At 44.0% G+C, this 14,650-nt stretch overlaps 1 protein-coding gene across 1 annotated transcript in view; it reads left to right on the plus strand.

Moving 5' to 3' along the window:
* The window catches only part of LOC309564891 (serine/threonine-protein kinase D1-like), a 165,476-nt gene that overhangs the window by 97,455 nt on the left and 53,371 nt on the right, over positions 1-14,650 (plus strand). The window contains exon 2 of the mRNA XM_082269580.1: positions 7,447-7,585. Coding sequence (XP_082125706.1) covers positions 7,447-7,585 — 139 coding nt within the window. The remainder of the gene's footprint in view (positions 1-7,446; positions 7,586-14,650) is intronic.

Here is a 14,650-nt window from a genome sequence, read left to right on the forward strand (position 1 = left end):
CCAACACAGACTATCCCCCAATTTAACTGATCCCCAGAGGTTTTTGATTAAATAGCGGAATAGAAAATATGATCCCAAAAAAGTGTATGTATATCACACGTACACAACCACACTAGGCCCCAATTACTATTGTTTGTACCCCTAAAAGGCTAGGAGTAGGGGGAGTATGGAACAGGCAGCACCCTCAAACCTTCAGAAGTATGAGATGAACCCCAACAACTTGGAAAGGTGGATCTCTCTCACACGTACCAACACAGACTATCCCCCAATTTAACTGATCCCCAGAGGTTTTTGATTAAATAGCGGAATAGAAAATATGATCCCAAAAAAGTGTATGTATATCACACGTACACAACCACACTAGGCCCCAATTACTATTGTTTGTACCCCTAAAAGGCTAGGAGTAGGGGGAGTATGGAACAGGCAGCACCCTCAAACCTTCAGAAGTATGAGATGAACCCCAACAACTTGGAAAGGTGGATCTCTCTCACACGTACCAACACAGACTATCCCCCAATTTAACTGATCCCCAGAGGTTTTTGATTAAATAGCGGAATAGAAAATATGATCCCAAAAAAGTGTATGTATATCACACGTACACAACCACACTAGGCCCCAATTACTATTGTTTGTACCCCTAAAAGGCTAGATGAGGAGTAGGGGGAGTATGGAACAGGCAGCACCCTCAAACCTTCAGTATGAGATTGTGTTCACTGTACCCCACAAAGATTGAGTTCACTGCACCCCACAATGATTGTGTTCACTGCACCCCACAAAGATTGTGTTCACTGCACCTCACAAAGATTGTGTTCACTGTACCCCCCAAAGATTGTGTTCACTGCACCCCACAAAGATTCTGTTCACTGTACCCCACAAAGATTGTGTTCACTGCACCCCAAAAAGATTGTGTTCACTGCACCCCAAAAAGGATGTTGTTCACTGCACCCCAAAAAGGATTTTGTTCACTGCACCCCAAAAAGGATGTTGTTCACTCCACCCCAAAAAGATTGTGTTCACTGCACCCCACAAAGATTGTGTTCACTGCACCCCAAAAAGATTGTGTTCACTGCACCCCAAAAATGATTTTGTTCACTGCACCCCAAAAAGGATTTTGTTCACTGCACCCCAAAAAGGATGTTGTTCACTCCACCCCAAAAAGATTGTGTTCACTGCACCCCAAAAAGATTGTGTTCACTGCACCCCACAAAGGATTTTGTTCACTGCACCCCAAAAAGATTGTGTTCACTGCACCCCAAAAAGGATGTTGTTCACTGCACCCCAAAAAGGATTTTGTTCACTGCACCCCAAAAAGATTGTGTTCACTGCACCCCACAAAGGATTTTGTTCACTGCACCCCACAAAGATTGTGTTCACTGCACACCAAAAAGGATTGTGTTCACTGCACCCCAAAAAGATTTTGTTCACTGCACCCCAAAAAGATTGTGTTCACTGCAGCCCAAAAAGATTGTGTTCACTGCGGCCCAAAAAGATTGTGTTCACTGCAGCCCAAAAAGATTGTGTTCACTGCAGCCCAAAAAGATTGTGTTCACTGCAGCCCAAAAAGATTGTGTTCACTGCAGCTCACACACAGAAAAATGGATGTGGATCACTGACACCTGCCTATCTCCAATCCCACACCACACAGCAATATCGATTGTAGTTTGTAGAACACAGTTTCCCTAAAATTCAGCAGACTCTGTCCCTAACAGGATTGAGAAGAGATCGTAGATCAGGATTGAGTGCAGATTCACCCCACCCCCCACACAGCAATATCGATTGTAGTTTGTAGAACACAGTTTCCCTAAAATTCAGCAGACTCTGTCCCTAACAGGATTGAGAAGAGATCGTAGATCAGGATTGAGTGCAGATTCACCCCACCCCCCACACAGCAATATCGATTGTAGTTTGTAGAACACAGTTTCCCTAAAATTCAGCAGACTCTGTCCCTAACAGGATTGAGAAGAGATCGTAGATCAGGATTGAGTGCAGATTCACCCCACCCCCCACACAGCAATATCGATTGTAGTTTGTAGAAGACACTGACCCTATATAATTCAGCAGACTCTATCCCTAAAATGCCTACAACTCGCCCTGCCTAAACACTCCGACCTGTCCCTCAATTCTATCCGGACACAAATGGTTTTTTCCTGCCTATCTTTCCCTAATCAGCAGCCAGCACGTTGATGTGTGCTCTGTCCCTGAATCTAAGCAGCATAATGACGCCGCTGCGGCTGCCTCGAACTTATAAAGACTTGGTCACATGCTTCAGACGGCCAATCACAGCTACTGAGACATTTGCAGGCATGGCTGGGATGGCTTAAGGCACACCAGTTAAACGATTGTTGATTGGCTGTTGAAAGCCCGCCATGAAAAGAGCGCCAAAGCATGCAAAACCCGGAAATAAAACGACCGAACACGGATTTTTACCCGAACATACAGTAAAGTGTCCGTGTCCGTGTTCGGGTACAAAAAATCCAATTATTCGGTACGAACACGAATAATACAGTCCGTGTTCGCTCAACACTACTCATAATGCCTCCTAGATTATGTGTTGGGGTGTTTTCTTTCCAAAATGGGCTAATTTTATGGGCATTGATATTGTCCTGGTGCTCCAGGGCCTTCAAAATGTGATAGGTTGTCAGGAAATTATATGTGTATGCCAAGCTGTGTAAAAGTCTCACACATGTGGTATTACTATACTCAGGAGGAGTAGAAGAATGTGTTTTGGGGTGTAGTTGCACGTATGCCTATACAGTTTGTGAGAAATAACTTGGTAATATGACAATTTTGTGGAAAAAAATCTTCATTTTGCAAAGAATTGTGGAAAAAAGGTTACAACTTCAAAAAACTCACCACTTTCCTGGCTTGTTAGTGTCTCAAGAAATGAGATGGGCCATCAGTACATCAGGTGTGAATCGTTTTCAATGATTGGCACCATAGTGTGTAGACTCTAACCTTCACAAAGACCAAATAATATATACCTATTTGGGTTATTTTTACCAAAGATATATAGCAGTATAACTTTTGGGCAAAATGTATGAAGAACAATTACTAATTTGCAAAATTTTATAACTAAAATGAAGAAAAATGCATCTTGTTGCAAAATGTTCGTTCTTTTTTGTAAATTGTAGCACAAAAAAAAAAAAACAGTGGTATTTAAATACCACCAAAGGAAAGCTCTATTTGTGTGAAGAAAAGGACATACATTTCATATGGGACAGTGTGGCATGACTGAGTAATTGTCATTCAAAATGTGAGAGCACGGAAAGCTGAAAATTGGCCTGGTTTATGAAGGGGGTTTAAGTGCCCAGTGGCAAGTGGTTCAATTGGTGCAGCCCAATTCCATCCAGCGTGTTCTTTCTGATTATACGCACAAGCACGTTGACCACAAATATTGTAAAAGTTACTTGAATATCATGCAGTGAAATTCTGAGGTTCTTGTAGACCACTTTTAGCATCCAACAGTCAGCTCTTGAGCTCTATTTGCTGGGCTGGCAATTCTGGCAAAATTTTAAGTCATTTTAAATTTACATGGCATGTAGATTTTGACTTACAATTGAATGATGGATTTTAAATAATTTAGTAAGCATTTTAAATCCTTTTTCAGATTCAGACATTCAAAATTTTTTCCTAAAGGAACTTGATCTTGGCATAACAACGCCACATATGTCAAGAGCAAAGAGGGCACCAGACCCTAGATATAAGGTTTAAAAAAGGAAGGTTCCACCCGTATATTTCCTATTGGAGTTCTGTTCATAGACACCTCAACCTGGAGCACCTGGTTCTAATTTAATCAATTTAAAGCAATATTGTAGGGATGTACTTACTTTTCCATATGGCTTATTTGCTACTTACTTTTTTTCATATGCCTTATCTGTATTTTTATTTATTGAGATCATGAAAATGAATACACCATGTAAATTCGATGAGTCATTTGTTCCAATATATCACATTTTTTCAACCATTTGTATAAAAAAAAAAAAACAAATGCTGGTTTAGCCAGTTGTTACAATAGTTATATTTGACTCTCACATTTTACAGGGTGTGTTACTGACATCTAGATTAAAGATATACAATTTCCTCTTTTATATAATCTTTATTTCAAAAACTTATACAAAGTTTACAAACAAGATCAGGGCAGCCCCGATCATCAATTTTTTGCATCAAAGCCAGGCATATAGTTGAAAAAAAAGAACATATTGTAAATCACCTTGATGGTACAATGCATATGAATAGGAAAACAGAGAAAAAATTAAATAAAGGACATAACTCCAAAAAATAGAAGAGAATGGTATAAACTTTGAAGTATAGCCTTACCTGGCCTGAGTTATAGACCAGGATTTATCAACATTTTAAATAATTGTGTTGGACAAGGGCCGACCCAGCAGGATAGGAAGGCCATCTTGACCATCGTAGTGGTCATCAAGACAGTCGGCAGACCCCAGAGTTGGAGCACCACACAGGAGGAATACCCTGGCGTCCACAGTATGGTCCGCCAGGTGCCAGGGGTCACCAAGATACCCAAATTAAATTGGCTTCATCAATCGAGCATTGGTCTCCTGGCACCTATTGTCTTCACTAATGCAATATGGATGATGAACAAACCAATACACCAAAAAAATAAAAGTAAAAAGAAAACAGTGGGAAAAGAATAAGGTTGGACGCCGACTTATACCAAGATACCTATCACACTGGCATGAAACTTTTTTCAGAAATTTGTAACAACTTACATGAAGAGATGAATAAACAGAGCTCTACTCGGAGATCGTAGGCAAGTTAGGGTCTGCTAGCTTCAGTAGGGCGACATCAAGGCTGGATGGAACATAGTCAGAAACTTTGGTATGCTCCCTCCAAGTTGCCTAAGTCGTATGGAACCGTTCTGATGTAAATCCGCAAGTCGCTATCCACTCCTCTACCTCCATGATCTCATTAATCTTCCTAATCCATTCCTCAGGACCAGGAACCTGTGACCGCCTCCAATAATACAATATTCTTTCATTAACACTTGTCCTTTTTGTTTTTCTTCATCTTCTTATTGGATATTCCTATTGTATTACATATGTTTTTCTTCACATTTAAAACATAAAGCCCATAGCTAAAAATGACTGGTTATCATGTTACAGACTAGATGATTAGTGATGGGGATTATTTTACATTTCTAGAAAATTGAGTCTCTACACCTAGAGGCAGATTTATGACAGCTGAATTTGGAAATGCAATTTAGTACATCTATCCGATTTTTGTTTTACCTTTTTTTTTTCCCACTTATCATGCTATGGGATGGGAATGTTCAAAGTAAATGTTGAAGATTTGGCTTTGACAAACTGCTGATACCTAGGTATCTTATGCTTTATACCTAGAAATAGTCATCAGGGCTCTTTTATCAGTTTTATGCATGTAAAGGCCAATTTTACTGTGCTTTATGGCCATAAAGTTCCATGTATGTCATGTTAAATGGGTGTAATTATGTATAATTTCATCAGATGGGTGCATACTGTCCATGGGAAAGTTAATGTAAGAATAATATACAAGCAAGAGGAAGAAAACTCTGAGGCCTTTTTTAAAGTTTGGGTGCACATCTTTCTGGATTGAGTTGAAGCCTAGGCCACATTTACACTGCCATTTACATGCAGCCACCAGATTCCAATGGCAAGAATTGCAGCTGAAATGACCAGGGCATGTGAATTGCTGTGTCACGACTTGGACACCCTATGTGCATCTACATGCGAACAGCAGTGGCCGCTATCAACCTCTCAGTAGTTTAAATAGGCTGAGTGGCTGTTGCATTGCTGCATGCAATGGTCAATCAACCTGCAAGAATCTGTTGATTCTTACTGCTGAAATCTGGTAGCTGCATGTAAATGGCCATATGAAGGAGGCCTTACTCCAAACAGTTTTTCCAAAAATAAAAAAATAAAAGTGTGGGGAAAAGTTACAATTTCTGACTAATTTTTTTTCTGTCTGTAATACCTTTCAAGAGATTTTCCCACTTTTCCTGACCTTGTGATTTCCTTAAAAGTATTCTAGGATACAAGCATCATGGGGCCAGGAGGTATGAACAGCAATAAAAACATTTTTTAAAGGTTCTTACCCTTCCTTACTGTACTAAAAATTTGAGGTTTTTTTTTTTTTTGGTCTACCTTCAATCTCTAAAAATCATAAATGAGTAAAAATGGATCCTGCTGTTCACCAAAAACTGAGACAATTAGCCAGCCTTTTTACCAAATCCAACCATATAAATTTAAGACGAAACTGCCTTTTATGTCAGTACTCTTCTTGAATTTGGCTATAGATAAAGTAGAACTATGACCTCCCATTAGAAAAAAATATGTACTGCAGCACTTAAAAGTGAATGTAAATATAAATGTTTTTCTTTTTAAAAAAAATAACAAACGTGTCTATACTTGCCTACTCCTGTGCAATGGAATTTCTCCTCTTTTCAGGTCACCTACCGGTGCTTCTGGCCTCTCCTCTCTGTCCAGTGCCCCCATGGGAAGTCACTTCCCATGGGGGCACTGCTGTGTGCTTGCTCCTGAGCCCCACTGCTGAGTTCATTGACACAGAAAGTGGGACTCAGCCCCGCTCCCTAGTCACTGCTTTAATTGACAGCACTGGGAGCCCACTGCCTGCAAGACCTGTAAGTGAGGACAGAGAAGAGCTGCAGAAACACACAGCGCTGGATCGAACAAGGGCTCAGGTAAGAAAGGTGTTGCTGATACCCAAACATTTTTTTACCTTAATGCAAGGAATGCATTAGGGGAACAATTGTTTAGGCTTTAGAACCACTTAATTATACATGTACCTTCTCTTACAGTTTTCTCTTAGTCCCCTTGCAAAGTCTCCCAAGCACTTGTTGATCTATCTGACCTGCCAGTGAAATCCAATGCAGCTTCTGGTGATACTTTGGCAACAATGCTGCACTGCTACTGAATTCAGAGCGGAGTTGCCACGCCTATAGAGGCTTTGTCTTTACACCACTGTAGAATAAAAAAATGTTGCCGGAGCTTGATTATTACCTTTGCTGTAGTGTGTGAATCAGTTGGCCACACAGTCCGGTCCACTGCTTTCTGAATTTACAGCACTGTCTCTGTCGATAAACCCTCCCACTGTAAGCTGCAGTGTCTGGAGAGGGGAGGATTTGACCAAGTCTGGGAAGATAAAGGGAATTGGTTGCACTTTATGATGCTTGTACATCACTTTGTAACTGGCTTTGGTACAGGAGTCTTTATTTCTGCTCTAAGGCAATCTCCTCCATTTTTTTAATTAATGCCCTGACATATGAAAAAAGTATTCTCAGGTCTCAACTGTGACAAACAGGCAGAAAATAGAAAAAAAGTTTTAACTGTTGGTATACAGTAAGCATACTGTATGCTTATGTTATAAACATCTATGTTTATTTTCTTGTTCTCCAATAGTAAACTAAATATGTTTATTTAATATTGCCAGTATCCTGAATATGGATTCCTGGGTGTTTCTGAAAAAATCCAACTCTTCCGGCACAATCTTAACTCCGAAAATGTCCTTGAGCGTCTTCAACTCATCAACGTCATTACTGAAGGGGACCTCATTGAAGTTGTTCTGCCAGGTGAGAATCTCCATGTCCTATCGGCTTCAATTCATTTTTCTGTTTAAGAGAATATTTTTTTGGTGTCCTTGGTATAAATTTGCATCACAGCCCAAAACATTTTTACAGCCCACACCCAGCAGCTTGGAAGCTGAAAAAAGAGGTGTGCGGTATACAACAGAGTTGATCTATTTCAAAGGAAAGATGAAGTAAGAGAACAAGGAGATGCTATTGCTGACCTATTTGTTTGAAAAACCAAGATGTTTAGCTGTCATACTAACCCAATTATTTTCATACTTTCTGAGGCACTAACCCGAGGCAAGTATGTTCTTTTTTTTTCTAAGTAACTCAAAATTGATTGAAGCCAAAGATAGACGGTCAACTAAAATCCTTAAAATTGGAGTTAGGTCACTGAGGCAAGTCCCTATAGCTCTAACTACCAAAGGGAACTGAAAGTGACCCTGTCAGGTCTTTTAAAAATTTACAGTGTCAGTTCTCAATAAGGCCTCGTTCACAGGGGTGTACCTAAGCGTTAACCCATGTGAGGGCTGTGTATATCTGCACGGGAGGCATAGGTGTTTCTGCGCAGACAGCGCCTTTCATGTCAACACAGCCATTGCTCTCAATTTGTCATCCATGCGGGTGCATGTTCCTGAACTAACACTCAGGGTCACACACCTACACTCACATGGATGACATATTGGCAACAGCGACTGTGTCCATGCTGCTCCATCAGTGAATGTGTCCTTGCTGCTGCTACATCCCAATTGACATGAATAAAACTGCCTGCACGCATATGCACAGGAAAACTTGTGAATCCAGTTCGGGCAAACATGGCTCTTTGCACGGACGTGTGCTTTAGTAAGTCTGTGTGAACAAGGCCCATTAGAAAAGGTATTATCTCCTTCAGTGGTCTGTCACCTACCTTTCCTTTGTGTCAGTGCTGCAGCCTCTATAAGACTGTTTGGCTTACACACTATTGGTGCTATGGCTTCATCTTCCAACCCCTTGCTCTTGTGTTGCGACAAGGTTTCAGAGTGAAGAACCACATCTTCTCACCATATATACATATCCACTTGCCAACCAGTGACAAATGGGCCTTCAAGTTTTTTAGAGCCAGCAGTTGGCTCTCTTGAAAAAGGAATCCTAGCAGCTAACTAGCCACTGGATTGCTTTTACAAGCAGAAGAAGGGGACATCCTCCCCCTTCCGCAGCATTCTTGGACTCTCTTCTCCCACTGGGAGACCCAAGCGACCAGCCAAATCCGCTTTGTTTAGCTTTCAGCTATTGTAACCCAGAAGCAATGACCGGACATCACTTCCAGTTTACCTGGATGTCAGTGACGCTTTGGGGTCCTATAGACCCCGGATCTCTCCATAAAGAGTACCTGTCACTTGCCTATTGCTGAGGATGTGTACATTCCATGTGACAGCAATAAAAGTGATGTAAAAATAAAAAAATGTAAAACGACAGTGTAAAAATATACATAAGTAAATAAAAAAAATAAAAATGTAAGGCGAACGCACATGTTGGTCCCGCACACAAGCAGTCATGAGGTATCATTGTGAACATCAGATCATGTGCGGTAATTCTTGCACCAACACTCCTGTGCACATCAAAAGTTGTAACCTGTAAGGATTGTTAAACGGCCACCTATGGATAATAAAATATACAGGCATGCGCAATTTTAAAATGTGACATGTTTGGTATCTATCTACTCGGTATAACATCATCTTTTATATTTTACCAAAAAAATTGGGTTATGTATTGTGTCTGTTTTCTATTAAAATTCAAAAAAGTATTTCTCTGTCGCTCATTGACAGACGTAGTCCTCCTTGATTAATATCAACTCGGGTTATACTGCCCTCTACAGGAGTAGGACTAGACGGGAAAGAAAACGTTCTGGCCACACCTTAGGGGCAGTCCCACAGGGTATATCCTCTCTCTCTCTGCTACAGCAAATCAGTTTTTTTTTTGTCTAGTTAGGAGTAAGGACCTAAGTTCCTTGCTGGGATCTTTGGTCCTGGCAAGATTTTTTTAGAAATACATTTTTAGGCAGCTTTTCTTCTCCAGTGTTCCTGTGAGATCTTCAAGCAAGTACGCTGAAACTGGGCGACGGGCTGGATGTTGAGCTCCAGTGGTCACCCCAGTTCAGCCTATGAGCGCGTGCAGGCCATAGCTCCACGCTGGGTCGGCCGTGACATAGTCCCACTGGACGGGGACTGACCCTGCGAGTTAAACGTCTCACCTGGACGCCAATGACCAGTTGCAAACTGAGTCACGGCGTCCGTATTGGTCGACAGCCCCCCCACCCCGGTGGAGAGGGGTTCTGTCAGGAGTTGGCGCCCGCCTGGTTCCGGTATGGTGAGTAGAATATTCCCCCTCTCCCCCTGTCGGGTTTGTTGGTGGACGCGGGCCCCTCTCTGGGATGGTCGGACACTCAGTTTCTGGGTCCCCCCTCTATCCTATAACAGGTCACAGATCCCCCAATTTGAGTGTGATTTTGTGAATAAGAAACCAGGAGGCTTGTTTTGGGAGCTGACTATCTAAAGTCACTATATGACTGTAAGGGTGACTGAAGTCAGTGGCAGACTACTAAGAGGCATTACTATTGAGGTATAGAGGTATCCTACCTGTCATAGTGTGTATACAGGCCGATGCCTATGCCTGAGTTTCTGCATCCGCAGGTCGCCATCCCTCCAGAAAGCCGGTTACTTCCACAGGCCGCACAGCCTCCCGCAGGCCGCACAGGCCGAGTGCACACTCCCGCAGGCCGCACAGGCCGAGGACACCTCCCGCAGGCTGCACAGGCCGAGGACACCTCCCGCAGGCCGCACAGGCCGAGCGCGCACTCCCGCAGGCCGCACAGGCCGAGTGCACACCTCCCGCAGGCCGCGGCTAGCTTGCATGCCGCCGCTATCCTACACAGGCCGCCGCCATTTTTCTGCAGATCACAGCATGGGGGCGGCCATGTTTGAGGTGACCAAACACCTCGAGGAGCTATGGGGAGGCCCCGGAAGGCGTGTAAAGGGGCGGAGCCGCCTCCTTTTACCCGGGAAAGCAAGCCAAAGACTTCCTGTCTGTAACAGACAGTGCTGGAACAGGTTGTATTGAAACTTCTGAGCATCAAGTGGTGAGCCTTGGGGTCTCTCTCTCTCTCTCTCTCTGTAGGGGTCCAAAAGCAGGTAACACTGAGGGGCGCTGCTGCGCTGGGGGACTAAAGGAAAAAAAAAAAAAAAGTTTTATTTTTTTTGATTGCAATTATTTTTTTCTGGCAAGTGTCTTGTATAAACATGGACCCTGCCACACATGTATCCCCACCTGATCCCCTCGAGGTGGCCGCAGGACCCTCCAGTTCACAGAGTATTGATGCATTATCAGCAGTTTTGGAGTCTTTGGTATCCCGAGTGGAGAGGGCCTGTCAGGGACGGGGGTCAAGAAAGCGACCCCCGCCTACCCCTATTTCATCTGATACTTCAGAGTCAGATTCTGAGATGGTCATTGCAGCTGCAGGTCCCTCTGCAGGAGCTGTTGTCTCAGGTAATGCTCCCTCAGATAGGGAGGAGGACGGTTCTACCTCCGCCATAGCACAAGAAGAAGCATTGGTGGACGCACTAGTTGTGTCTGTCCGGGAAACCTTGAGACTTGAGGTTACACCGGCAGAGGTAACCGAGATGGAAATTCCCTTTGGTACTAGTAAACCTACCAAGACGGCGAAGGTTTTTCCCTTACCCAAATGTTTTGGTAATAAAATTAAAGAGGAATGGGATCATCCGAAACGAATCCTTACTATTTCCAAACGCATTGCTAGACGCTATCCGTTTGAGGAATCCCTCATTAAAAAATGGACGGTACCACCAGTGGTGGATCCACCGATTTCCAGACTAAATAAAGCCACTGTTATCTCGTTGGAGGACGCTCCGTCCTTTAAGGATCCGGTGGATTGAAAAGTGGAAGCGGTCGGGTAAACAAAAGGCCGACTCAGCCAAACCTGAAGATAAGGCTAATACAGCCTAAAGGTGCGCCCCCACCCAGCTCAGGGGTGGGGGGACGTCTTCACCGGTGTTCAGATCCAGGGCTTTCCTGAATCCCGGACTAAGGGGTTCAGGAGATCATATGATCAGGATACAAGATCGAGTGTCGATCACTTCTACCGGTGCGATTCTTCCCTTCCAACATTCATATGCCACAGGGAGCGGTAGTTCCCGTTCCTTGAGCAGAACGTTTTCTTTACCTTTTCCAAAGATCATTCCCAGTTCCCTCCAGGAATCGGATCCGGTTGAGCGAGCGGACCAAGGAGTCTCTGGTCCGGTGACTTCAGTCTCTAATGCTCAGCCAGGAGAAGTCATCACTTCCGATAGGAATTTAGTTTCTGATAAATGTGTGGGAACTGAGAGCGATCAGACTTTGTCTGATTGCCTGGACCAAGCAGCTCTAGGGCAGCCCGGTTCGGATCCAGTCAGACAATATCATGGTGATGACTTAGGTCGATCACCAAGGATTTCACCACCTGTGTCTTCAGTAGGGCATCCCGCAGGTGGATCTGTTGGCATTTCGGCTCAACAGGAAGGCGCGGAGGTTGGTAACTCGCGCCCGCGATCCGCTAGCTGACGCAGCAGACGCGCTGAACGTCCCATAGGGGCGTATCAGCTACTATAGGTCTTCCCCCCTCTCAAGTTACTGCTGAGATTTCTCCGCAGGATAGAGGTGGAGGGAACTCCAGTTATCCTGGAAATTCCGGGCTGGCCTCGTCAAGCCGGGTACGTCGACTTGGGCAGGCTAGTCGCAGACGCTCCTTAGAGACTTCTTCTCAGGGAGGATCTGCGGTCTCAAGGACCGATCTTCCATCGTGCTTTACAGTCGCTGGTTTTAACAGCCTGGCCATTGAGACCCAGGTACTGAAGGACGGGATTGTCAGCTTCAGTTATTCCTACTCTAATTTAAAGCAAGGAAAGCGACTTCTAGCAAAGTCTATTATCGCACATGGAAGACTTATATTGCGTGGTGTGAATCTTTGGGATTTCCCCCACGTACCTATTTGGTGACCCGAATTTTGGCTTTTCTGCAAAAGGGGGTTGAGCAGAAACTATCCTTGAGCACGGATAGTAAGGGCAAGGGTCAAGTTTCAGCGTTAGCAATCTTCTTTCAGAAGCCTTTGGCTACTCATTCCTTGGTGCGGAATTTCATCCAGGGGGTGCGACACTTGGCTCCGCCAGTGCGCGCGCCCTTACCGCCCTGGGATCTTAATTTGCTTTTGTCGGTTCTGCAGAAACCTCCATTTGAAAATATCAGGGAGATTCCCTTGCTTACATTATCCCAGAAGGTGGCCTTCTTGGTGGCCATTACTTCTGCACGCAGGGTGTCGGAACTGGCTGCATTATCATGCCATTCCCCATATCTAGTGATTCATAGGGATAAGGTAGTTCTTCATCCGAAGCCATCCTTTCTTCCTAAGGTGGTTTCAGACTTTCATCTGAATGAAGATATTGTGCTACCTTCCTTGTGTCCTAAGCCCAATCATCCTCGGGAATGTGCGTTGCATTCCTTGGATGTAGTTCGGGCAATCAGGGTATACCTGAAGACTACGAAATCGTTCCGTAAAACGGATTCACTTTTTGTGATCACGGATGGCCCCAGAAAGGGGTTGCCTGCATCTGCCGCGACTATCTCCAAATGGATTAGACAGACTGTGGTACAGGCTTATTCTATTAAGGGTCGGAATCCTCTGTTCCCTGTTAAGGCGCACTCCACTCAAGCGCTCAGTACTTCCTGGGCCTACCGCCATCAGGCGTCAGTGGTCCAGGTGTGCAAGGCGGCTACCTGGTCGTCGGTTCATACCTTTACAAAATTTTATAAAGATGATGTGATGGCATCGGCGGATGCCTCATTTGGCCGCAAGGTTTTGCAGGCCTTAATTTGAGGAGACCGGTGGTCTACCTCGAGGGTTTTTTTCCGTTGGATTTTCAGTTGAGTCTCATCCTTTGATTGATGAGCCTTTAAAACTTCTAGTTGGCACCGGTTGGGCCTTCTAGATTGGATTTTGATTTTCATTATCCCACCCCTCATTTGTGGCACTGCTTTGGGACGTCCCAAGTTGATATTAATCAAGGAGGACTACGTCTGTCAATGAGTGACAGAGAAAAATTGATTTTTGTAAGATCTTACCGTAAAATCCTTTTCTCTTAAGCTCATTGACAGACGTAGTACCCGCCCCTCTGTTTTCTGAGTTGGGTTTGGTTAAATTCTCTAAACACTGCTTTGTGACATAACTGATTTGCTGTAGCAGAGAGAGAGAGGATATACCCTCTGGGACTGCCCCTAAGGTGTGGCCAGAACGTTTTCTTTCCTGTCTAGTCCTACTCCTGTAGAGGGCAGTATAACCCGAGTTGATATTAATCAAGGAGGACTACGTCTGTCAATGAGCTTAAGAGAAAAGGATTTTACGGTAAGATCTTACAAAAATCCATTTTTTTTTTTCAAAATAATATGCGTTTGAAAAACTGCTGTGCAAATACAGTGTGACATTAAAAATTGCAAAACCCAACTTTTTATTCTCTAGGGCCTCTGCTTAAAAAAAAATAAATGTATAATGTTTGGGGGTTGTAACTAATTTTCTAGCAAATAATACAGATTTTTACATGTAAACAAAAGTCTCAGAAAAAGGCCCGCTCTTCAAGTTGATATTTAATATGAAAATAGAATAGAAAGGGAGAAAATAAGTCAAGTTCAGTGTTTAAGTAAGGGCTCTTTCACACGGTCCGCCTCTGTAGGCGGATCCGTGCTGCTCAGCGGGGATCGATCCGCCGATCCCCGCTGAGCCGGCGGATGACAGCTCCGTCTCAGCTTGCAGTGCGGAGAAGGAGGTGTCACAGCTCCCGCTGCTTTCTATGGGGGATCGGATGAGAGCGGACCGCCTGTCCGCTCTCATCCGATCCGATCCCTGAATGGATGGAAAAATATGTTTTCCATCCGTCCAGATTTCACGGACAGGATTGAGTACGGATGGCAGCGGGTGTCAGTGGAGATGTCTCCGCTGACATCCACTGCCCCATAGAGCTGCATGGAGGATCCGATCAGATTTGCCAA

Source organism: Pelophylax lessonae (assembly GCF_965119305.1).
Source record: "Pelophylax lessonae genome assembly, chromosome: 10".
NCBI classification, from domain to species: domain Eukaryota; kingdom Metazoa; phylum Chordata; class Amphibia; order Anura; family Ranidae; genus Pelophylax; species Pelophylax lessonae.